This window comes from Girardinichthys multiradiatus, chromosome 18 (assembly GCF_021462225.1).
Source record: "Girardinichthys multiradiatus isolate DD_20200921_A chromosome 18, DD_fGirMul_XY1, whole genome shotgun sequence".
In the NCBI taxonomy this organism is placed as follows: Eukaryota; Metazoa; Chordata; class Actinopteri; order Cyprinodontiformes; family Goodeidae; genus Girardinichthys; species Girardinichthys multiradiatus.
Window position 1 is genome coordinate 30,575,965 of NC_061810.1, and position 23,852 is coordinate 30,599,816.

At 36.9% G+C, this 23,852-nt stretch overlaps 2 protein-coding genes across 2 annotated transcripts in view; one reads left to right on the forward strand and one right to left on the reverse strand.

The window, feature by feature from the left end:
• Window positions 1–23,852, forward strand: part of slc25a15a (solute carrier family 25 member 15a) — an 86,156-nt gene that overhangs the window by 15,393 nt on the left and 46,911 nt on the right. The window lies entirely within an intron of this gene.
• The window catches only part of foxo1a (forkhead box O1 a), a 48,210-nt gene continuing 38,355 nt past the window's right edge, over window positions 13,998–23,852 (reverse strand). The window contains exons 2-3 of the mRNA XM_047390979.1: window positions 22,421–22,612; window positions 13,998–20,173 (exon numbers count right to left, since the gene is read on the reverse strand). Of these exons, the coding sequence (XP_047246935.1) occupies window positions 18,986–20,173; window positions 22,421–22,612 (1,380 nt within the window). The 3' untranslated portion in view covers window positions 13,998–18,985. The remainder of the gene's footprint in view (window positions 20,174–22,420; window positions 22,613–23,852) is intronic.

Consider the following 23,852-nt stretch of genomic DNA (forward strand, 5'->3'; position numbering starts at 1 on the left):
AATGATTTGATGAATAAAACCAACCTTCTGGATGACCAATTCTCAACGGTGTTTAAGTAGCTGCCTTTATTTATTAAAATAATATTTAAAGAAATATTAAGGAAATAGTAAAATAATATTTAAGGAAATATTATTTTGAATAAGAACCAAATCACACCCCCATGTTGTGCTGTCTCCTTTTAACTTTAAACAGTGGAACTACATCTGTTTCTCTTTTTCTTTTTTACGAGTTCTGGGAGTTTCTGACTTTTTATACGATTTGTTGGCTCCATAGCCTTTGCTGTTGGACTGACCGATGTATTGTAATGCAGTGTCAATCTTCTACAGTGCTATATACAGTAAGGAACAAAAAAATCTGCTAAATTGCTTTGCAAAAGTATTTCTACTCCATTAATATTTTCAGGTATTGTCACGTTACAACCACAAATGTCTGTGTATTTTATTGGGTTTTTATTTGATAGAGCAACTTAAATAACAGCTTATGTTTGAAAACCAAGGATTATCTTGAAGAATCCGGAAGTGCAGTTAAACTAGTCTTCAAACTAACTTAGACAACAATTGGTACAACATAGCCTTTGCTGTTGGACTGACCGACGTATTGTAATGCAGTGTCAGTAATTTTGAAGTTAAAGGAAAATGAAACATGATTTAAAAGCTTCTTGTAATTAAAAGCTGAAAAGTGTGGAGTGCTTTTGAATTCCACCCTTTACTTCAATAAATCTAAATAATATCCAGCAAAAGCCATGTAGGGGTCAAATTTGGCTTTTTGGCCTACATGCAAAACACTATGTGGGTCATAACACTGCCAGCGTCCTGGATATATAACCCCCACAGAGCAAAACAGTGGTGGGAGCATCATGCTGTGAGGGAGCTTTTCTTCAGCAGTGATAGGGAAGTGATTAAAGTTGATAGGAAGATGGATAGAGCTAAATATAGGAACCTCCTGGAAGGGAACCTGTTAGAGGCAAGTATCCTAAACATACAGCCAGAATCACAATAGAATGGTTTTAATCAGTGCGCGTTCATGTTTTAGTATGGCTCAGTCAAAGCCTAGACAAATCTGATTCAGAATCTGGTGCAAGACTTACTTGAAATTGCTCTTAGATGCTCTCCATCTAGTCTGATTCCAATAAGATACTTTGTTATTTGTGTTTATAATGTGAAAGAATGTGACATACTTGTCCAATTTATCCAAACTAAAGAAGCACATGTGCCAAATAAAAGATTACCTGGCTTCAATAAAAAATATATTGAGGTGATGGTCACCTGATAAGATTGGGAAACATCAAAGGGCATGTTGTGTGTTTATTGAGTCAGAAAGAGAAATCCCAAATCTGTCCCTATAGTCCCAAGAAGTTGTCATTTGCATATGGTATAAATATACTGCAGCCTCTTCTTTATTTTCTCGGTGCTATAATTTCAAATTATGGCACATTTATTGTAACATGGGTCTTTTGTTGTCTTGTATCTGACTTTGCTTTGCTTTGATGTTTAACTTGTCATTGGAAGTTACAGTGCTGGCCAGTAGTTTACATACACTAATGGGATTAAGGTTAATTAAGGTTATTGATTTCAGGATTTTAATTATGCATTTTAAACTTTTTTTTCAAGTTGTTTTATATTACATCTATTGGTTATTTTACAATCACCCTAAACCCAAACAAGTTTGAACTCATTGCAGATATATGCATACACCTTTAGCAAAGTTGGAAAGAAGCAGAGAATGTTTTTGAGGTGTGAATGATTGAATGAATGAATGAATACAATTTTTATTATACAAAGTACAATGAAATGATGATGGCTTTTTCTTACAATAAAAATATCAACACAAAAAAAAACAGAATAGACACTAAATTAATTAAATCTGCATATAATTAGAGTGTTAGAAGAGAAGAATCGCATCATTTTACAGTTTTTACTCGTTGGAAAGTGTAATGACCTGTATTCAGTGTCATTTTGTTTGTTCAGAAACATTCAAGAAATTAGAATATTATTAAAAAGAATATTCATTTCAGTAATACAATTCACTAATTCAATCACATTATGTACTGTAGAAGAATTACACACAGAATGATGTTCTCAAGACTTTATTTCTTTTCATATGATGAATTTCCACTTACAGCCAATAAAATCACAACTTTTAATTTCTTAGATTAATCAAATATTACATTGGACTAATAAAAACATGTTCAATACAGAAATGTCGGCTTAATGAAATGTATGTTTAATACCTGCTTAAAGGTTGTTACTGTACTGTTACCACTACGTGTTAATACTCTGTATGTGAACACAGATAAACAGCAAGCCAAACTTGTTTTTATGAGCCAGGATCAGAGCATCTTGCTCCCTTTATTAAGTCTTCTTAAGACAGCTTACAATGTGATATTGTGGCTCTAAAAGGTCGAGTGAAACTGAAATATACAAACAGAAATAGAAAAAAATATAAATCAATACTGGAGGTATGCTAATTAGATTGCTAAAATGCGTAAATAGCTGCATTGATATGCTAATTCAGTACCACAAGCTAACGAGATGCAATGTGCTATGTCTATTTCCTGGCAACAAACACTGTGGCACTGGCTACACATTTATATCAGACTGGGCTCCTATTCTTCGGTTTGCAAACAACTTTTAGGTGCATTCTTTTTTACTTCTATTGCATTTCCTAAATTCCCCAACTTTTTTTTGGATGCTATAATAAAATCTAGCATTGCCTCCTCTATCCCACTGTTCTTGCCATTTCTTCTTGATATACATTTTAATAATATTCTTTACCTCATTTTTGCTTATTTTAATATTTAAATCAACCATATTCTTTTTTGCTGCACTCTTAGCAAAACTATCAGCCAACTCATTTCCTGCCACATCAATGTGGGCAGGAATCCAAACTAGCTTAACATGAGAACCATAATTTTTAATCCTACAAATTGAGTAAATTATATCCACTTTAATATCTTGCCTTGATTCTGAATTTAACTCTAGAATACTTATTAATGCACTACTTGAATCTGAACAAATTAAAACCTCCCTCTCTTTTGTTTCCTCAATCCATTCTAAAGCCATTTAAATAGCCATTAATTCACCTGTATACACTGTCAATTTATCTGTTATTCTTTTATTTCTCATAATATTTAAATCCGGAATTACAAATGCTATACCTACTTTATCATTTAACATTTTAGAAGCATCTGTATATATTTGTATATATTCTGAATATTCTTTTTCTATATAACTTTCCACCTCTTTCTTTCCTAACTGTCTCCCTTTTTTCAGTAAGTTTATATCAACTTCAGCCTGTCCAAAGACCCATGATGGAATAACAGGAATAACAACCACAGGACTAACGAAAAAGTTATCTATTCCTACATCTTTTATTTTATTTATTATTATCCATCTTTTCTTTTTCTTGACAAGGTTGCAGCGTAACATATGGAAGATGACCTTCATTATGTCCTTTAATATTTGTCCAGTAAATTATGGCTAATTGTTCTATCCTGAGCTCCAGTGGCATCTCCCCCATCTCAACTTTTGGAGCTGAAACTGGAGTACTTTTCATCGCTCCGCAACAAAGTCTTAATGCCTGATATTGTATTCTATCTATTTTTTTTAATAAACTATTTGAAGCTGAATTGTATAAAATACATCCATAATCAAATATTGATCTAATTAGTCCAATAAAAATTGTTTTTAATGCTTTCCTATCTGCTCCCCATTCTTTACCTCTCAAACATCTCATTATAGTTAATTGTTTTTTACTTTTTCCAACTATTTTATCAACATGTATCTTCCGTGTAAGTTTTTTATCAAACCAGATACCCAAATATTTCATTTGATCTATCCTTTCTATAACATTCCCATATAATTTGAGATTTACATCACTATTTAATTTCCTATTTGTAAAAACAACAACTTTAAATTTGGATGTTGAGAACCTAAATCCCCATTCTAAAGCCCAAGCTTCTACACTATTTAAGGCCTCTTGTAATTTCATATTTATAAATTCTATATTTCTTCCCCACTTCCAAATAATACCATCATCTGCAAATAATGAAACACCAAACGATTTATCTATACTACTAAAAATATCATTTTTCATTATAATAAATAGCATTTTTTTATCCATCTATATATTTTACCCCTTATACCTATTTGTTTTATTTTAATCAACAGCCCTTCTTTGCATAACATGTCATAAGCTTTTTCCACATCTAAGAAAACTGCTATTATATTCTCCTTATTAATCTGAGCCCGTCTAATTTCATGTTCCAGACATAATGCAGGATCTATTGTACTTCTGCCTTTTCTAAATCCAAATTGATAACACTTAATCTTCTTCTTAGATTCAAAAAAATAAATTAATCTGTTATTTACCAGTTTTTCCATAATTTTACCTATACATGATGTTAGAGCTATTGGTCTATAACTTTCAGCAGAATTAGGATCTTTACCAGGTCAACAATAGGTATAATGATGGCTTCCTTCCATTTATCAGGTAATATCCCTTCCTCCCACACCTTATTATACAATTCTAATAATATTACTTTACTCACATCACTAAGATTGTTTAACATACTATAACCGATTTGATCACCCCCCGGAGTTGATTTACTGGAATTCTTCAGTGCTTTATTTAACTCTATTAAAAAAAACTTCATATTAAAAAATTCTCATAATCTTCATCATTATGTAATAATTCAATATTTCTCTGTAATGTTATTACACATCCATTTTTTTCTTTATTATTTAGATTATCTGTACTATGTATCTTTGCAAACACTTTTGCTAATAATTCAGCTTTATTTTTATTATCTATTATAATATTACCCTTATCTTTTATTACTGTCAAAAAATATTATTTTGAATTTCCAGACATTTTTTTAATAGTATTCCAAATCCTGTCTAATGCAGTATTTTTCCCCGAAGACTCACAATATTCCCTCCAATAATCCCATATAGCATTTCCTATAGTTTTCCTAAATTCTGCCTGTTTCTTTTTGTAATTTATCAGATTTTGGAAACAAATAATTTTCTTAAGTGTTTTAAAAGCCTTATTCCGGTGTTTAATTGCTGTTGAACATTCTGGTGTCCACCAAGGAACTATCTTCTTTTTTTTTAATAACACTACTTCTAGGAATTAATATTTTGGCTGTATTAATAATACATTTACTAATTTCTGAATTTAATTCATTTATCGGCTTACTTGTATCTATATTTTTCATATTAACCTCACTCATCACTTTAAAATTATCCCAATTTGCTTTCCCAAATTTCCATCTCTCCTCAATTTCTACCTGGTCTTCTTCTGAATCTATTCCCATCCTGACAAAAATTGGATAATGATTACTCCCCATTGTTCTTTTTTTACATACTCTCCAGCTGCAACTATCAGCAAAAGATTGAGAAACTGAGGTCAAATCAATAGCTGATTCTTTACCTCTTACCAAGTCAACCTGAGTGCCTGCTCCATTATTTAATATTACCAATTATTTTTCTTCAATCATCTCTTCTAAAATTCCTCCATTATAATCATCTTGATCTCCCCATAAAGTGCTATGTGCATTGAAGTCCCCACACCAAACTATTTTCCCTCTCCAGTGTTCTGGGATAGTTTTAACTTTACTAATTGTTTGAAAGGATTGTAATAATTTATTATTGCAATATTCCCATTATTTGTCCAAATTTCTACAGCAATAAGTTCTAAGTCTGTTATTATTTGGAGCTGAATAAATTGTATGTTTTCCTTTAAGAATATGGCACAACCTCCTCCATTCCCATTTATTCTATCTTTACGTAAGACTGAGTAACCATGAACACTAAACTGCAATGACCGCTTGAGCCATGTTTCTTGAATGCATATTATGTCTGGTTTTGTATTTAAATTATTAATGAAGCCTTTAAATTCCGGACCATTTGCTATTAGACTACGAGCGTTCCATTGTAATATTAGAATTATGTAACAATTTGAGAAGCCTCAGCTTCAGATGATCCTTCCCCATGTCTAAGTTCATCATGAATTTTTTCCCATGGTAAATCTTTGACATTAAAAAACTTTGTAGCTGCCTTAACTATGATTTTTATTTTCTCAGTTTTAGTTCTGGCTTGTTCTGAGCAATTTATGACATATGCAAGAAAAAGAATACATTTTTCCAATGTAATATTACACTGATTATTGTCTTCCACTCTTTTCCTTTCAAAATATGCATTTGGATCATTATCACTATTTTTTACTTCTTTCACTGCTTCAGCATAAGTAATTCTCTTATCAGTTTTAACTTTTTGAATTTTAGCTGCTTCTTTTCTTACCATGCACCCTGCATATGCTGCAGTATGACTTCCTCCACAGTTACAACATTTAACTGGATTATTTCCACTCTTGCCATAAGGATGTTCACCTCCACATCTACCACATCTCTGTTTCCCTTTACAAACGTTCGCAATATGTCCATACCTTTGACATTTATAACATCTGAGAGGTGGTGGAATATAAGCTCTTACATTAAAGCTCATATAACCAATCCTCACCTTATCAGGCAGAACTTTATCTTTGAAATCCAGTAGTACAGATGTACCGTCCATTTTCTCCCCACTCCTGAAAGCCTGTAATCGTTTGATCCCTGTGATCTCTCCTCCTTTTATTATTTTCTTTAGCTCCTCCAAGTTTTCTCCAACAGGAATTCCTGATATTACTCCTTTTATTCCTCTTTCTTCCCCAACTACCTTTCTTTCCAATACTTCTCTTTTACATATCATTTGTATTTTTAGGGCCTTATTCTTTTGCTCAGCATTTTTACAAATGATAAGTAGGCTTCCATCCCTTAAGATTTTAGCTAATTCTACATCTCCAACAACTTTCTTTAATCCATTTGACAAACTGATAGGACTTATTCCAATCATATCCTGTCCAGCCTTAAACTTTAATATAATTTTAAAGTTTTCCATCATTATTTTCTTTCTTATTTCATCTCTTTCTTCCTCATCAAGATATATTTTACCAGTATTTAGTCCCCTTTTAACCTTATCTTTTCCCCCTCCCCCCCTTCTATTTTCTACCATAGACCATCCTATATCCATATTTTCAAAGGTGGTGCCACAGGCACCACCTTTGAAATCAACTTATTACTCACCACATAACGTTTTAAGCCCGCTCAGGACGTGTAAACTGCCGCTGCCTTCTTCTCTGCTCAAAGCACCAAAAAAATGGCGCATTGTGACTATAATTTATGCTTCAAAATAAAACACAGGTAAACAAATACAAGCTGCATAACATTTTTAGCTGATACTTTTCCTATGAATTGCAAACAATTAATCATGAAATATTTTTTACTTATTTAAGTTTTTTAACCTTATTTATTAAACCCATTTCACTGAGGGAAGAACAGTTACTGTCATGGTTTGTCGGGTGAAGGACCGCAGCAGCAACAGGACATCACAGGTGTGCAGTGGATGAATAACTTTTAATGAAAAAAACTCACAGGACAAGAAAGAAAGCAGAGGAATCCAGGGATGACAACAGCGATTACAACAGACGACCCAACCACAAAGAGACAGAAAACAGGAACTTAAATCCAGCTGAGGTGAAAGGAACAACATGAAAAATAAATGGGTCCAATTAACAGGAACACAAACGGGTGCAGATCATTACAGTCATTTTTAAAAGGTCTATTTAATCTGACAAACAAGCCTTGTTGGAACACATACTCATTTACTGATTATGACTGTATATGTATACCTTCAAGTGGGTGATGTGATGAATGTTGGGGTGGTCGAGGCCTCCACTCTAACATAAAACCAAGTTTTGCATCTGTTCATTCTTGTTTTTATTTCTGTCAATGGTGTCCAGTGTGTGTGCATTAACATATTTCTGGCATAATTCTGGTTGAACATTTCACCACCCTTCTTGACAGAGTTGGTAGTTTTCAATTAAATCAATTACTTTCAGGCATAATCCATATGTTTGCAACAGGGTTTAGGTAAGGGTCATTCCAGAAGCATAATGCCAGTTAAATGTATCCATCCCAGATGTGAGGCTGGAACTGATGTCCTGCTGGAACACCTAATTTTGTCCAAGTTTTAAACATCTAGCTGTTGATTTTCAGGTGAAGTATTTGGAGGCGGTCTTCTGTTCTCCTGATTGGTTGTTGATCCCTACAAGTGTATGGTTTCTCTGCAACTTGCTCAAGGACATTAATCCAAATATTTATGAGCCTATGTGTATATTTTTTACTCTATGTACAGTTGTAAAAGTCTTGAATAAATTCCAAGCTCTTCAATGTTTAAACCAGTTCAACCACTTCTGCTATCCAGTCTGTCATATTAACGCAGACATTAGAAAATGTGTCTTTACCAAAGACTGCTGAATTTTGAAGTGAGCCACTCCTATTTTTCATCCTAAAAAGAACCATCTAGGGATTGCTTTCTCTGCCTGGAGCTATTTATGACTTCATGTGATGTTACAACATATCACATAATTTGAAAAATAATTTCAGTCTTATTGCAGCACCTTTTTGTGTCGCCTGCTCCAAACCAGTGTGCAGTGTCTGAAAAAAGGAAGAAAATTGACAAATTACTTGTGCATCATGAGTGCAATTATATAATACTATTAAATGCCACATTTTTGTGAAGTAAACAAAAAGTAAAAAATTCTGCTCAATAAATTTGACTATAAATCATGCATGGGTCTTTTAAAGGTGATAATGTCTGTCACCAACACTGGCATTTTGCTGGTAACATGCCCCCATTTGCTCCATGTCTTTTGGGCCTGAGGTCTCTGAGAGACTTATTTGTGTCATCCCCAACGGATCACCAGGAGTACATAGACTTATGCACGCTCAGGCTTGTACAAGACCTCGAAAAGATAGTGTGACATACTGTGTAGAACAGAAAACACAGTGAGTTGCAAAAGGATGTTTTGTGTTTTCATATTTTAACCTGTTATGGCCGGATGCTGCACATAGATAATGCAGAACAGGATTTTAATCTGATTTTCATACAATAGAAAACTATAGAAATAGACAAAAAATTATTTTGCATTTAGCCTACTTGCGACCAAACAGTCAGTCATTTTCTATACCGCTTCTTCCATAGTGGGTCACGGGGAAGCTGGTGCCTATCTGAAAGAGTCTACAGGTAGGAGGCAGGGTTCATCCTGGACACGTTGCCAGTCCATCGCAGGGCAACACACAAATAAACATGCACACACTCATTCAAACACCTAAGTGTCACATTCTGGGTTTGGATCAGACCAAAGTGCAGATAAGAGCTTGGCAGCCGCATGATGAGAGGAAGACTTTTCTTTAATTAAAGGTCTCCAAAACGTAACATAATCCAGCAAGTACAAACATGAGTCGAGCCAAAAACGTACATGTGTACATAGTTCTGTAACGTAGCAAAACTGAGCATAAACAGGAGTAGTGAATGAGGAATAGTGACGGAGGAACCAGCGGGGAACAAAGAACACAGACCAACTAATATACAGGGAGAAAAGAAAGGCAGGTAATCACAAGAACTAAGAACAGGTGTGGCAAGGAGACATGGAGGCATAAGGGACATGTGGAACTAATTAACAATAAAGGAAACCATAGACCTAAGCACGGTTAATACAAAAACACAAACCAAGTCCAAGGATGTCATACCATGACACTAAGGGCAATTTAGAGAGACCAAATTACTTAACAGTCATGTTTTTGGACTGTGGGAGGAAGCCGAAGTACCCTGCATGCAGGAGTACCTGCATGCACAGGAAGAACATGCAAACTCTGTTAGTATTCAAAAATGTTAAGAAATGAAAAAGTGTCACAGCTTGCTTGCATAAATGTGCACACCCTTGAACTTGTCCAACAAGTATTAATTATGTTGAATCTGTTTAACCCGAATAAAAAATTCATCTGTCATTTTAGGCTCTTTCTGACATTTGCTCATCTGCATTCTTTAATCAAAGCCATAATTTGCAGAGAGGTGACCAAGGGTCAAAGCAATCTCATTGTACAAAGATATCAGTCTGGAGAAGCATACAAAAATCCCCCGCAGGTTTATATTCATACAATGGCACATACAGGTCCTTCTCAAAATATTAGCATATTGTGATAAAGTTCATTATTTTCCATAATGTCATGATGAAAATTTAACATTCACATATTTTAGATTCATTGCACACTAACTGACATATTTCAGGTCTTTTATTGTCTTAATATGGATGATTGTGGCATACAGCTCATGAAAACCCAAAATTCCTATCTCACAAAATTAGCATATTTCATCCGACCAATTAAAGAAAAGTGTTTTTAATACAAAAAACGTCAACCTTCAAATAATCATGTACAGTTATGCACTCAATACTTGGTCGGAAATCCTTTTGCAGAAATGACTGCTTCAATGCGGCGTGGCATGGAGGCAATCAGCCTGTGGCACTGCTGAGGTCTTATGGAGGCCCAGGATGCTTCAATAGCGGCCTTTAGCTCATCCAGAGTGTTGGGTCTTGAGTCTCTCAACGTTCTCTTCACAATATCCCACAGATTCTCTATGGGGTTCAGGTCAGGAGAGTTGGCAGGCCAATTGAGCACAGTGATACCATGGTCAGTAAACCATTTACCAGTGGTTTTGGCACTGTGAGCAGGTGCCAGGTCGTGCTGAAAAATGAAATCTTCATCTCCATAAAGCTTTTCAGCCGATGGAAGCATGAAGTTCTCCAAAATCTCCTGATAGCTAGCTGCATTGACCCTGCCCTTGATAAAACACAGTGGACCAACACCAGCAGCTGACACGGCACCCCAGACCATCACTGACTGTGGGTACTTGACACTGGACATCTGGCATTTTGGCATTTCCTTCTCCCCAGTCTTCCTCCAGACTCTGGCACCTTGATTTCCGAATGACATGCAGAATTTGCTTTCATCCGAAAAAAGTACTTTGGACCACTGAGCAACAGTCCAGTGCTGCTTCTCTGTAGCCCAGGTCAGGCGCTTCTGCCGCTGTTTCTGGTTCAAAAGTGACTTGACCTGGGGAATGCGGCACCTGTAGCCCATTTCCTGCACACGCCTGTGCACGGTGGCTCTGGATGTTTCTACTCCAGACTCAGTCCACTGCTTCCGCAGGTCCCCCAAGGTCTGGAATCGGCCCTTCTCCACAATCTTCCTCAGGGTCCGGTCACCTCTTCTCGTTGTGCAGCGTTTTCTGCCACACCTTTTCCTTCCCACAGACTTCCCACTGAGGTGCCTTGATTCAGCACTCTGGGAACAGCCTATTCGTTCAGAAATTTCTTTCTGTGTCTTACCCTCTTGCTTGAGGGTGTCAATAGTGGCCTTCTGGACAACAGTCAGGTCGGCAGTCTTACCCATGATTGGGGTTTTGAGTGATGAACCAGGCTGGGAGTTTTAAAGGCCTCAGGAAGCTTTTGCAGGTGTTTAGAGTTAACTCGTTGATTCAGATGATTAGGTTCATAGCTCGTTTAGAGACCCTTTTAATGTTATGCTAATTTTGTGAGATAGGAATTTTGGGTTTTCATGAGCTGTATGCCAAAATCATCTGTATTAAGACAATAAAAGACCTGAAATATTTCAGTTAGTGTGCAATGAATCTAAAATATATGAATGTTAAATTTTCATCATTACATTATGGAAAATAATGAACTTTATCACAATATGCTAATATTTTGAAAAGGACCTGTAGAAGACAAAAAGAGATTAAGACTACTATAAAACATCAAAATCTTAAAGTCTTAGACTATTTAGACCTAAACTAGATACAGTTTAGGTCCATCCATCCATCCCTCCATTCATCAATCCATCCATCGGGTGGTACATAAAGAGGATTCTTAGTGTAATAAAATGGTTTTAACAGTGAATTCATACGTTCAATTTAAAGTTGCCGTTTTAAACAGCCACTGATATGCACTTATAAAAATTCAGAGCTGACATGGCGTAGAAACTAAACTGAGCAGATAGTCACGGCATCGGTGCTTGAAGATGAGAGATTTATTTACTGGAAATCTTCTAATAGCCATAATTTACCACATTGCAAAATAAAAGAACACCCTTTTATTGATTTTTTTTTTCAATTCAATCAGGAGCTGAAGGAAATGTTTGTTGGAAGCAAATGGAACAATTCACCCGAAGCAGAAAGAGTTTGAGCTCCGTGTCATCATGAATCCTCACATTACGTCTGTGTCCTGAGACAGCCCCAGCCGTGTAACCGCATTTTGCCTCCTGGCACCCATGGGGATATAGGGATCACATATGCCGTTGGCAGGAGTCCACACCCACATTCCTCAGTTATGTGCTCACAAGTATTTTCTTTGCTTCAACCTTCCTCCCACTTTGCTCTGACACCAAAACTTGGCTCACATTTCTTTGCACTATAAAGAAATACAAACACCATCTTATTTCCGGGACTAATGGGAGGTGAAGCACGAATTTTGCCATCTCTCCAAAAGTTGCTGCCCAAACCAACTCATAAAGGGTTGCAAATGTTTTTGAAACTTCTGTCACACTTCGGGAATGCAGTAGATGCCCATACTTAGTTTTGTTTTGTTGGAAAAAAAGCAATAAAAGCAGCATAGAAATATGTTTTTCTTTTTTCTGTGGGCTATCATCTGAAAAGCCTTACAGATGACTAGTCCCCAGTGGCTTGTGTGGTTTAAGCTTATCTATTACTCACAAGTCAAAGTCAAAGGCAATGGGTCCACAAAGGCTGTGCAGTTTGCTGTGTGGGGTAACTGAGTTCATGGGTAGGGGTGCATGGTGCGGAATGTGGCTGTAAGAAAAATCCAGGAGGAATCATTATAGGGAAGAAATGCGACGCCAGATCTTGGAGCAAAGCACAATTACTAAATTTTGTGTGTTTTAGGAAAAAGAAGTCACTGCATATGGGTTAAATCTTCCATTTTCAGGGGGATATTTTATCCCTGTGTGACACTGACTTAGTTCTAGTTTCCTAAAAATCTTAAGACCCCAGCAACTTTCCATGCAATTACCAGACTAGAATTATATGGTGTATTCAAAAATTATCTAGCCCTTAAACTTTTTCAAAAAAAGTAACAATTCAGTGTATTTTTACACATAAAGTTTTACTGTATGTAATGGGCAACCGCAAAGTGGCACATAATGATGAAGTGGAGGAAAATGATACATAGTTTTAAAAATTATAAAAAGATAGTGAAGTGTGTAGTATTAGTATTCAGCCTCCCCAAGTTAATACTTTGTAGAACCACTTTTGCCCTTCTAAAGACTAATCTTTTTAGTTGATTTTTCTTTACAAAATAGCTCAGGTGTGTTGAAACAGACGCATCTAGAAGTTGCAGGATAATCGACTTCAAGGACTGGAGTGGGAAATTAGTAAGTTAAAGCATTACATTTTAGCTCTGGCTGTATCTTCAGTTTGTTGTCTCCCCAGTAGCTCTTTGCAACAGGCGTTCTTCCAGGAATGTACTGACCAGCTTTCCTGTCCCAACAGCATGATGCTGTCACCACCATGGAGTTGGTGGGAATAGCCTGAAGTGCAGTATAGTTTTTCTCCACACATGATTTGCACATTTAATTTTGTCCTCATCTGACCTGACTACCTTCTCCCATATGTTTTTTGTATCCCATACATGGCTTGTGGAAAACTGCAAACTGTGCAAATGTCTTATAGCTTTGTTTCAACAGTGGCTTTCTTCTTTCCACACTGCCAGAATTGTGGGGTGCATAACCAAAACTTGCCCTTTCAACAAATTAACACTCTGTGGATCTGCAGCTCCTCCAGAGTAATCACGGAATTGCTCTAGTCTGTCACATAAAACCCCAATGACAGAAGCATTTGGTTGTAACCTGACAAAAATGTGAAAAAGTTCCAAGTGATTTTAATACTTTTTCGAAGCACTGTAGATTAGAAGGACCAGTTTTGGGAGCCTTTTGCCTCATCTCAGGGACTTCAAGGACAGCAACAGTCTGGCTGCACCAAACCAAAACAAGATTTTAAATCCTTTTGTGCACAGTGTCTTTCGAACTGAATGACAATTCTGATCCATCTTTTACACAGAAGTACATTTATTTAGATCTGAAAACATTGATATCAAACAATATTACATTTTCTTATCATTGCAAATCAGACTTCACAATTTCAGTTTATTTTTTGAATTAAGTAAATGTAACAGATTTTGACTCTAAACTATGTCGTGGGAACTCTTGTTATGAGGAGCCCTTTGTAATAAATGTAAGTAAAAGTGCAATATCTAAATTGGTCCAAAACATGCCTCTTGAGCAGGACTTCTCTGATGAATAAATATTTTGTATTTAATTTTAAAAATGCAATATAACTTTACATTATTTAAAAGTAATTTGCTTTCTGTTGCTATTTTCTAAAAACCTTAGATAATTTCAATAAAAACAGCATTGTTGACAAAAGCTTAGCATATCGATCACTGCATCATCTATTTTCTAAATAAACTTCATTTTTTTTCCCCCATATAACTACCAGGAACATAGAGTTTTGACAAGAACAACACCATAACATCACAGCGTTATGTTACATTGAAATATCTTTGTTAAAAGTTCAAGAAAAGAAAAAGAAAATATTACAACAGCAACATAAAATTAAGCAATACAATGCATAGATTCAAAATGTAGAGAAAATGTAGAGATATAATTTACTTAGTACAGCTCTTTAGCTTTTAGAGTAAATCTACATAGATTTATTACGGTTAATCCTGACATGAGTGACCGGCACAAATATAATTACACATTTATATATGTTTATATATATATATATATATATATATATATATATATAGTTCTGAGCACATCACATGATAAAAACGTTGAATATGTCGCTTCGACTTTAAAGGCAAATTTGGCTATAGTACAAATAATGGCATGTTTGGTAAGAAAAGGCATTACCTGGCACAAAAGCCAAACAGCAGCTTGTTTGAGGGCTTCTCTGCTTTTTCAAAGGGTTAACAATTTAGTTTTATTCTTCTTTGATTTGATTACTCTCTGGCTGTATTGAAATCTATCTAACCATTTTCATGCTAAATACAAAAAATTGAAGTTTTCACAAAACATCTATCTATGTTTTAAAAGTGAAGTCATGTCAAAAAAGGTTAGAAAAAAAAATGCATCCACAGAGTCCTCAAGAAAATGAGATTAACTATTATTATGCTCCAGATACAGCACCCCCAAATTTTTACAACCCTGGTAAAGCTGTGCAAAAAAAGCCTTAAAATGATATCTAAAACAGATAGGAATGTCCTCTAGACTAATCTTTTGCAAGCAACAAAAGGAAAGCTTTTATTTTTCAAGAAAAATGAAAAGCATACTTTAGTTTTTCAGAACATTATAACTATGGGAATCAAAGGTTAAGTTACCAAGATACTTATAAAACATAACTCTATCCATAGGAGTGCCATCTAGTGCAGTAACTTTTAGATGATTCCATGTAAATTCTACATTTGATCCTTTTGCCATTAAGTATCAATTTTAACCTGCCAGAAAAGAAAATTCATTTATGATTATTGAAGATTTTGTTTAGAGTTAACAGAATCTGTTGCAACTAAGAAAACAGGTTAGAACTGTTTAAATATATAATATGCGTAGAAGCAAACCATAGCTGTATGTAGATGTATCAAAAGATAATCTATATAAAAAAAAAGAAAAAAAAACACAATTAGTCCCAAAGTTGAGCCTTGAGGAACACAAGTCTTCACCAGTAAGGCTGCAAAGTTGTTGGACAGTGAGCTTCCAATCCTCCATACTGTGTGTGACAACAATATAAACTGGGGTTCTCTTCCAGCAATGTTTGACACAGTGCCAGTTATTTTGATTTTTTTTTTCTTTTCCTCTGAAATATGGGCTCATTCAGGAAAATACATATTATTTTATTGTAATTTGCTGACTTATAACATTCACTACATATCAGCCTTACTATAGTGGCATGTTCTCTTGTATATCCCCTCCTGAAGAGTGGCCATGAGAAATAAGTCTAATTACTTTTGTCTTTAACATTTTGAAAAGGGACATATTAAGATCTTCCTAAATTCACTTTACTTTAATGACATTGAATAAATGTACATAAATTAAAGGTTGAATTTAAAACAATCGCTATAAAATAATGCTGCAAAAAAAAAAGAAAAAATCCTTTTGATGTTTTTTACACACTGTTTTGCCAGGGGTTGCCAATTATTATGGGGTGTGCTGTAAATCCCACAGTAAACATGTCAAACATAGCTTTTTATTTCTGATCCACTTAACTTTTTTGCCATGAGATGAGCAGACTTCATCAGATGAAGTCGTGTTTTCAGACACATATTCACATTTTTGACTCTACATAGGATGAAACGTCTGATGGTACAGCAAACGGATAGAAAATGCGAAAATATACAAGCTAAGATCAGACATCTAACACTTAGTGGCATTTTTTAGGGACAATAAATTTAGTAAACGTTTTAAGAAACAAAAATTAGGTACTATCAAGAGGTGTAAATGTTTGAAGAGACAATCATAAGCAGAGGTAGGAGAGGGCAGAGTTAGAGAAGCAAGGCTGTTCTTTCAGACAGCATCAGAGCACTCCTTTGGATCAAATCTAACCTTTGAGACCAGAAAGAAAACACCAAAAGCCCTGGCAGATGCTGGTTATTTGTGTGAAAAACGACAGCAGCGCTGAGAAATTTATTTCATCCAAACTGTCTAGAACTGGTAACATTCACAGCACCAGCGTGTGTTCAGTAAACCACGGCAACATCATTTTACAACCTTTTTTTCGACCACCAGAAAAGCCAACGGATATTAAAAATAAAGATTTTTTTTTTCTCTTCAAGACTGCTATTTTGAGCATCTTCTGGACCGTAGACATTTACAATATATTCTGAGCCTGAGCCTGCAGTCAAAAATCTATATTTTTAGGCACAACAAATAGGCCCCTGTGGTATTAAGGTTCAGAGTGACGAATAACTCGTCCGAGTGCAGTTTGTGCACCAGCATAAATCTATATTAACCTCAAATAACTTAGCTCACAAATATATACTATATCTAGTAAACATGTACTGCATCATTTTAATATACATTTGCAAAGTATGTACAAGAAATCAGCCTGACTGACCTGTTCACCTAACGTGTAATTAAAAGATCCAGTTTTTATTTTTATTTTTGATCTCATTTCTGCTGGTTTGATTTTTGTTTCTTTTCTGTAAACGGTATTTACAAACTCAATAAAAACAGAACAAAACAAGAAACCAAATATTACAGACTCTTCGATTACATTATGTACACTCAGACAAGAAGTATGTTCTCGTGTAAAGTCATTCGGAGTCCTCTGAGAACTCTCAAATTTTTAAGCTTTTCAGTCCCAAAACGCACACAACACGTTACCTTCATCATTTGTCAGAAGCAGAAATCAGTTATTCAGTACAAAAAGCTTGACTGATGAAACACAGCAAACTGTTTGAGTGTGTGGCCATCTTCTGATTGCTGTGCTGCTGATAATGAGATGTATTTGGCATTGTCTGTAAGCTTTTGTGTGTAAACTGGAAAGACAGTGCCTTGCAAATGTATTTATACTCCCCTTACCTTTTCCCACTTTTTGTCAAGTTACAAAAACAAACTTTATGGAATTTTATGTGATAGACCAATACAATATAATTGTGAAGTGGAATGAAAATCCCACATAGTTTCAAAATTGTTTTACAAATAAAAATCTGAAAAGTGTGGTATGCAACCAAATGCTTTCACCTAATTCCTAAACAGACTTAATCTGTGTTTATTTATAGCATAAATATCATAGAACACACCAGACAAGTCATGGATAAGGATGTAGAGAGTTTTGAAGCAGCGTTAATTTATAAAATGCCATCCCGAGGATTTCATTACCAGGATATCTGTTAGTCAAAAACCGCACAGATCTAGCCTTTATGGTTAAATGGAAGTAATAATGTCATAGTTGAAAGGCAGCAATAAGATGTGTTGTTAGGAATTTGTGACAAGTAAGGTAGGGGGCACAGCAAACATGTGGAAGATGTTGCTCTGGTCAGATAAGACTAAAACTAAATTTAAACTTCTTGAAGTACACACATAACATTATTTAAGTAGGAAAACTAATACTGCAAATCACCCTGAGCCCACCATATGCATGCTGAAATATGGTGGTGGCAGCGTCATGCTGTGGGGATGTGTTTTTTGACTGGGATTTGATGGGGAAATGGATAGGGAAAATTCAGGGCAATACTGGAAGGAATACTGTTGGAGACTGCAGACGACTTGAGGCTGGGGTGGGGGTTCACCTAGCAGCAGTAAAAAAACAAACCTAAATCTGCTGTAACAGCTAATATGGAATTGTTTAGATCAAAGCATATTCATGTGTTAGAATGTCCCAGTCAAAGTGCAGCTCTAAATCTGAGAGTCTGTGGCAACATTTGAAAATTTCTGTTTACAGATGTTCTCCATCCAGTATGACTGAGCTTAGGCTATTTAGCAAAGAGTAATTGGTAAATATTATTGTATCTAAATATTGGTCTCTAATTATGGTCAAATTTGTCAGTCTCGAAATGTGCAAATATGGCATAACCTAAAAGACCCTAAAACACTTGGAGCTGTAATCGCAGTGAAAGGTGGTTCTTCAATCTGGCTCAGATTGTTAGTTGTAAAAAATCTTAAACAGGTATTATTCTCACACTAATATTAGATTGGTCTATCGCATAAAATCCTAGGAAAAAACAATGAAGTTTGTGATTGCAATGTGATAAAATATGTAAACTTTTAGGGGTTTTAATACTTTTCAAGACACTGTACCTGTTTGGATTCGGCTCTCCTGTTAAGGCAAAATGTTTGGCACTTGAAAAAAATCCTGATCTCCTCTTCATGGGCTCTAAGGTTGACATGTCCCCAGAGTTCTACAGACATGGTATCATTTTGGAGCAGGAATGTTTTTTCGGATGAGAACCTTTGTCTCATATCATTTGATTTTCTTTCTTTGCCCAAACAGCATTGTGTCAGTTGAATAAATCACTGATTGCCTTCACTTTCTACCCAGACACCCAGCTGTGCGTGGTGGTCTTCACTCCATGTGGGAAACCTTGTTGGGTCACAACTGGCTCAAAGTTAAAGTCCAGAGAGTCCCCGTCCATGAGAGTTTCATGGAGAACCCTCTCTACGTCGATCTCAAACTTTTCGATGGACATGTCATCCAGGTCACTGGGAAGTTTCTCCATGTGCGAGGGTACAGACATGCCTGCTCGGCCGTACCCGTTGGTGTTAAGAGGACAGAAGCTGCCGGGCATGGCTCCCCCACTGAGGTGCCCTGGGAGGCCGTAAGGCATCTGCATGGGGCTTTTGGCGACAGGTAAACGCATGCTTCCCCCGTTGTAGCTCAGTGACATGAGCAAGCGGCCATTCATAGCCGGTGATGTGGCCGGGCCTTGGCTGTGCATGTTGTGGGGGTGGGAGTGAGAGAGACCGTGCGGGTGAGCGTTCCCTCCAGCCATTAGTTTGGCTGCATGCTGGCTACTGCTGTATGGTGGCAGCATGCAGCCCCCGCTTGTCTGAGACACCACTGTGTCCACTGACGGCATCAGCTCGCTGTGCTGGTCGGTGTCTGACGTCAGCAGTTCCTTCAGGAGCCCTGCGGGGCAGCTGTACTGCCCCATGCTGGGCACAAAGCCAGGTTTACTTTCTGATAGAGTCTGCAGAGACATGGATGATATAGTGTTCATCCCGGCTTGTCCATAGACACACTCGTGGAACTCCTGCTGCGACTGTGAGCCCATGCTCGGGGAGCTGTAGGCTGGGTAACCTGGGCTCTGCTGCATCATCGGTGAGGGAGATGACTGGGAGGAGCCGGGGGTTGTGGCCCCCCCTCCAACCTGTGCGTTGTTAGGCGACAGCAAGTTCAGGTTGTCCAGGAGGTTCTCCATGACATTCTCAGAACTGTGTCCCAGAGATCCAGTCATCTCTGTGAGACTGGGTAGCGTGGCTGTCATCTTTGATCCCGGAGCTCCTGGGTAACCCATGTGCACATCGGATTCCCCCAGGTCATCCTCAGACACAAAGGGTGAGAGGCGGCCGCTAACAGTGCTGGCGTTGGAGCTGGTCCGAGGCCTGAAGCCATTCCAGGCGTCGTAGTCGTCGTTGCTGTGGGAGTTTGGGCTGCCAGGCCACTTGGAGTAGGAGCCTGGGCTGTCTGCACTGCCTTCGGGGCCACCCTGTAGAGACAGCTGTTAGAGAAAAACCACATGGAGATTATCAGTGTTACAGCATTAAAATACAGAAATTAGTTGAAATTTTTATTTATTATTTTAACATCCATACAAGTTATAAAAAAGGAAAACTTGGAAATATCTCACATACAAAAAAGTAACACTATTCTGCTAAACATGTTTTTAAAGGTCATTAAATTACTGAGTACAGTAAATGAATCTAAGTACTGTATGTTGTGAAGATAATTGCACAAATTATCATATGATTGTAAAGCAGTTTTGTCTATATCTGAACTATCAGAAAAACTTCTCTTTTGTGCCTATAACAAAGTGCAAACAGCTTGATATACGATATACATCATGCCCACTAGTGTGTTAAAGAGAATATAAATGGTATGAACAAAGTCTAAAACTAATAAGAATGTGCTCTTGGCTAATCTTTTCCTACCAAAAAAAGGAAAGCACTCTTTTAAACAAAAACAAAAACCCATTTTTGATCTCAGACAATTAATATGGACATCAGTGATTTAATTATCCTCAAACAAGATGTGAAGACACTCTCCAGAGGCTCAAATATATTGAGCAGGTGTAAAAACTGTATATTTTGTCTTTATGGGGGTCGGTACCAATTTTTAATCTGAGTAAAGACCTTTGAAAAAAGTTAAGCTAAACAAAATCTATTGCTACTAGTAAACAGTATAAATAATTATATCATCGGCATAGAAGAGAACTATAGCTGGATGTAAACATTTTATTATTCATATGAATAAAAAAAAGAAGTGGTACCAAGATTGATCATTGAGGAACACCCTTAGGGGCTGATCTTCAAAGATTCCAAATGAAGAGTGCCAAATTGCTTGTGCAAAAACAAAATGGCATATTGGGCTTGTTGCAGGCGGTCTACAAGTATTGCGTGCGCAAAGGATAATAGGTGTAAAAGCAGTTTGGACCACCTTATTCCACACAAGATAGGAGTGCACCATTTCAGGAGCGCCCAGGGAGAGTTTTTTTTAAAGTTTTTATTTCAAGGTGTCTGGTGGCTGTTGATGTTCAGATTTGTTTGTTTAGAAATATGCCACAATATTTAGGTTCAGTCATGGTGTTTTGGTCTTGTTTTGATTGCATAAGGATTGACTGCAGTCCCGCTGCAAACATGCAACAGTGAACTATAATCTGGTGCACCTTTTTTAGGCTGTATGGAGGCTTCCCTCTTGTGAAACCAAGTAGTGGCACACTGGATTTATAAGGGCCGCAACTCCTAAATGCCATCACTGGGTGATGAATTCTCTACTATTTTTATTTCTGACAGTCAAAATATGCTGCCCCCTTAATGCGTTACAGGTTTGATAAATTGCACTCCGGGTGGTAAGGAATTACATTAGCCTATCTTCCTCCCATATATTTGCGAGTTCTAGTGATCAGCATATGCTTTGCATATTCCTGAAGGCAAACACTCTAAAAGGTTTGTGCCCGCTGTTCTGCTCATTTAACACCAAAAATTGATTTAGACCTGGTTTGTAGATCATATATGTGCATGCAATCTAGTTTGCCTTTGTTTTTATACACGCAAACCTTTTGAAGATCAGGCCCTTAGACACAAACTGGATTCTGTCAGGTAGTTTCAAAATCAATTCACTAAAGCCTATATTTTTCAGAGTATAATAGAAGGCCACGTTCTACATGACCAAATACTTCAGATCAGAGATGCACAAGTCAAACCTTTCCTGCTAGATGACATTTCTGGTTTTGTTTGGGCCAGAACTGCTGATTCTGACTTGTTTTCTAGGGACTATAGCATATAAGAGCAAATGGTGTTCTAATCCAACAGAAAATTTTTAAAGATCAAAGCTGATGGTGGTTTTTAGCACTGTTGGGTTGAATGAACAGGAAACAATTAATATGATTTATTCGTTTTTTGACCTGCCAATCAATGATTGGAGCTGATCGATTGAAAATTGGCCAATTGTAATCTCTGGCTTATTATAGTATCTCTATTGTAGATAGGTCTAAAAATACCTCTGACGTATAATTTTGTTTTGTCATACAAAGGAATATTTGTTTTCCATTGTATATCAAAGAGAGATAGAATCGGGTGCACTTGGCTGTGGCTTCATCCAAAGCGGTACATGTGCCTTGAAATATATTTTCTGGTTATTTAACGTATCCAATCTCTACAAGTGTAGTAAAACTCTCAGAAAACAAAAGGTTTCTGAGGGACAAAGTACATGAACATTTTACAAACAGAACAGTCCCTGACTCTGGTACCTTTTTCTTTGCTGCTCTTCCCCTGCTCTTTGTGAACTTGCTGTTGTTGTCCATAGAGGCTGCTCTGCGTCGTGGGGACTTTCCACTTTTCCCACCTTCCGGGTTCAACATCCACCATGAGCTCTTCCCTGTCCCTTCGTTCTGGACGCGGATGAAGCGGCTGTGCAGAGAGAGGTTGTGTCTAATGGAGTTCTGGAGGAGAAGGAGAAAGAGGAAAAAAGGGATGAGGAGCAAACAAACAGGGACATTTGCCCTTTTCCCAAAACACCTTAGATGTCCTTTATCACAGAAGTGCAAATCCGCGTGTACAGGTGGCGGCCCTTGAAAACATGCTCACCTTGACAATTGACTTATGAGGAGGGAAGAGAGGTTTTTAAGGTCACTCAACGATCCCATGCTTTCCAAAGAAAACGCACGTGCACACACTCAATAGATGTCAGTGGGTTTACTCCATGGGCAACACATCCTGAATGAATGTGGGCTCACAGAAAAACATAGAAGGCTATTGAACAAAAACAAAAAAACAAAACAAAAAAAAACAGCAGTCACATTCCACTTAACTCTGCGTCTTGTCTGAACCAGCACGAATTCAAAGGGAGGAAACAGACTAATCTTTCCTCCTTACAGACACATTAATGCTAAGCTTTGACGTTGCTTAGTGACACTACCAGTGGAAAAACTAATTTTTGAGCAGGAAGCTAGTGAAGCGTTATAAAAACAGGGCAAACAAAAGAGCGAGAATATTGGGTAAATGTCTGTTGAGCAAACCGCAAAAAGCGAGACACCCTTTCTCTTCCACTGCACTCTGACGCCTGAGTCACAGAACACTCAGGATTTCACCTGTTTGTTTGATTTTAAACTATGTATTGGCTGAAAGTGCTGTTAAAGTAACTGTTTAACCTCAGAAAATAGTTTCATCTCTGCCTTCGCATAATTTTTTGTCCACATTTCAACATGAAGTAATGAGCCTTGCCCAGAAATTAAAGTGTGTGCGTAAAGCTTGTTGTTTTGGAGGAAAAGCTGGAAGTCCCGGCACACACACAGACACACAACCACACACACACATACACATACACACACACACAAACACACACGCACTCGCACGCAGAGCTTAGCGTGCATAGCAGCCAGCGTCATCAAGCCTGTTGCCCACCGTGAGTCACGGCTTCACATCTGGTTTGCAGTCTGCACTCTTCGCGCAGCCATCATCTCTGGTTCTACTCATCTCAGCCATTACTTCTACTTTTGAACTCTAAAATAAGACTCGGGCCACAAGTTTGTGTCACTGTCGATGCATTTATTGAGTAAATAACACATATTTTAATGATTTAATAAAGAGAAGAAACTTTTAGAAAAAATACAAACAAACATAACTTTTTTTCCTCATTCTCTGAGCTCAAATAGGACAAAACCTTTCATGTTTCCTCATTTT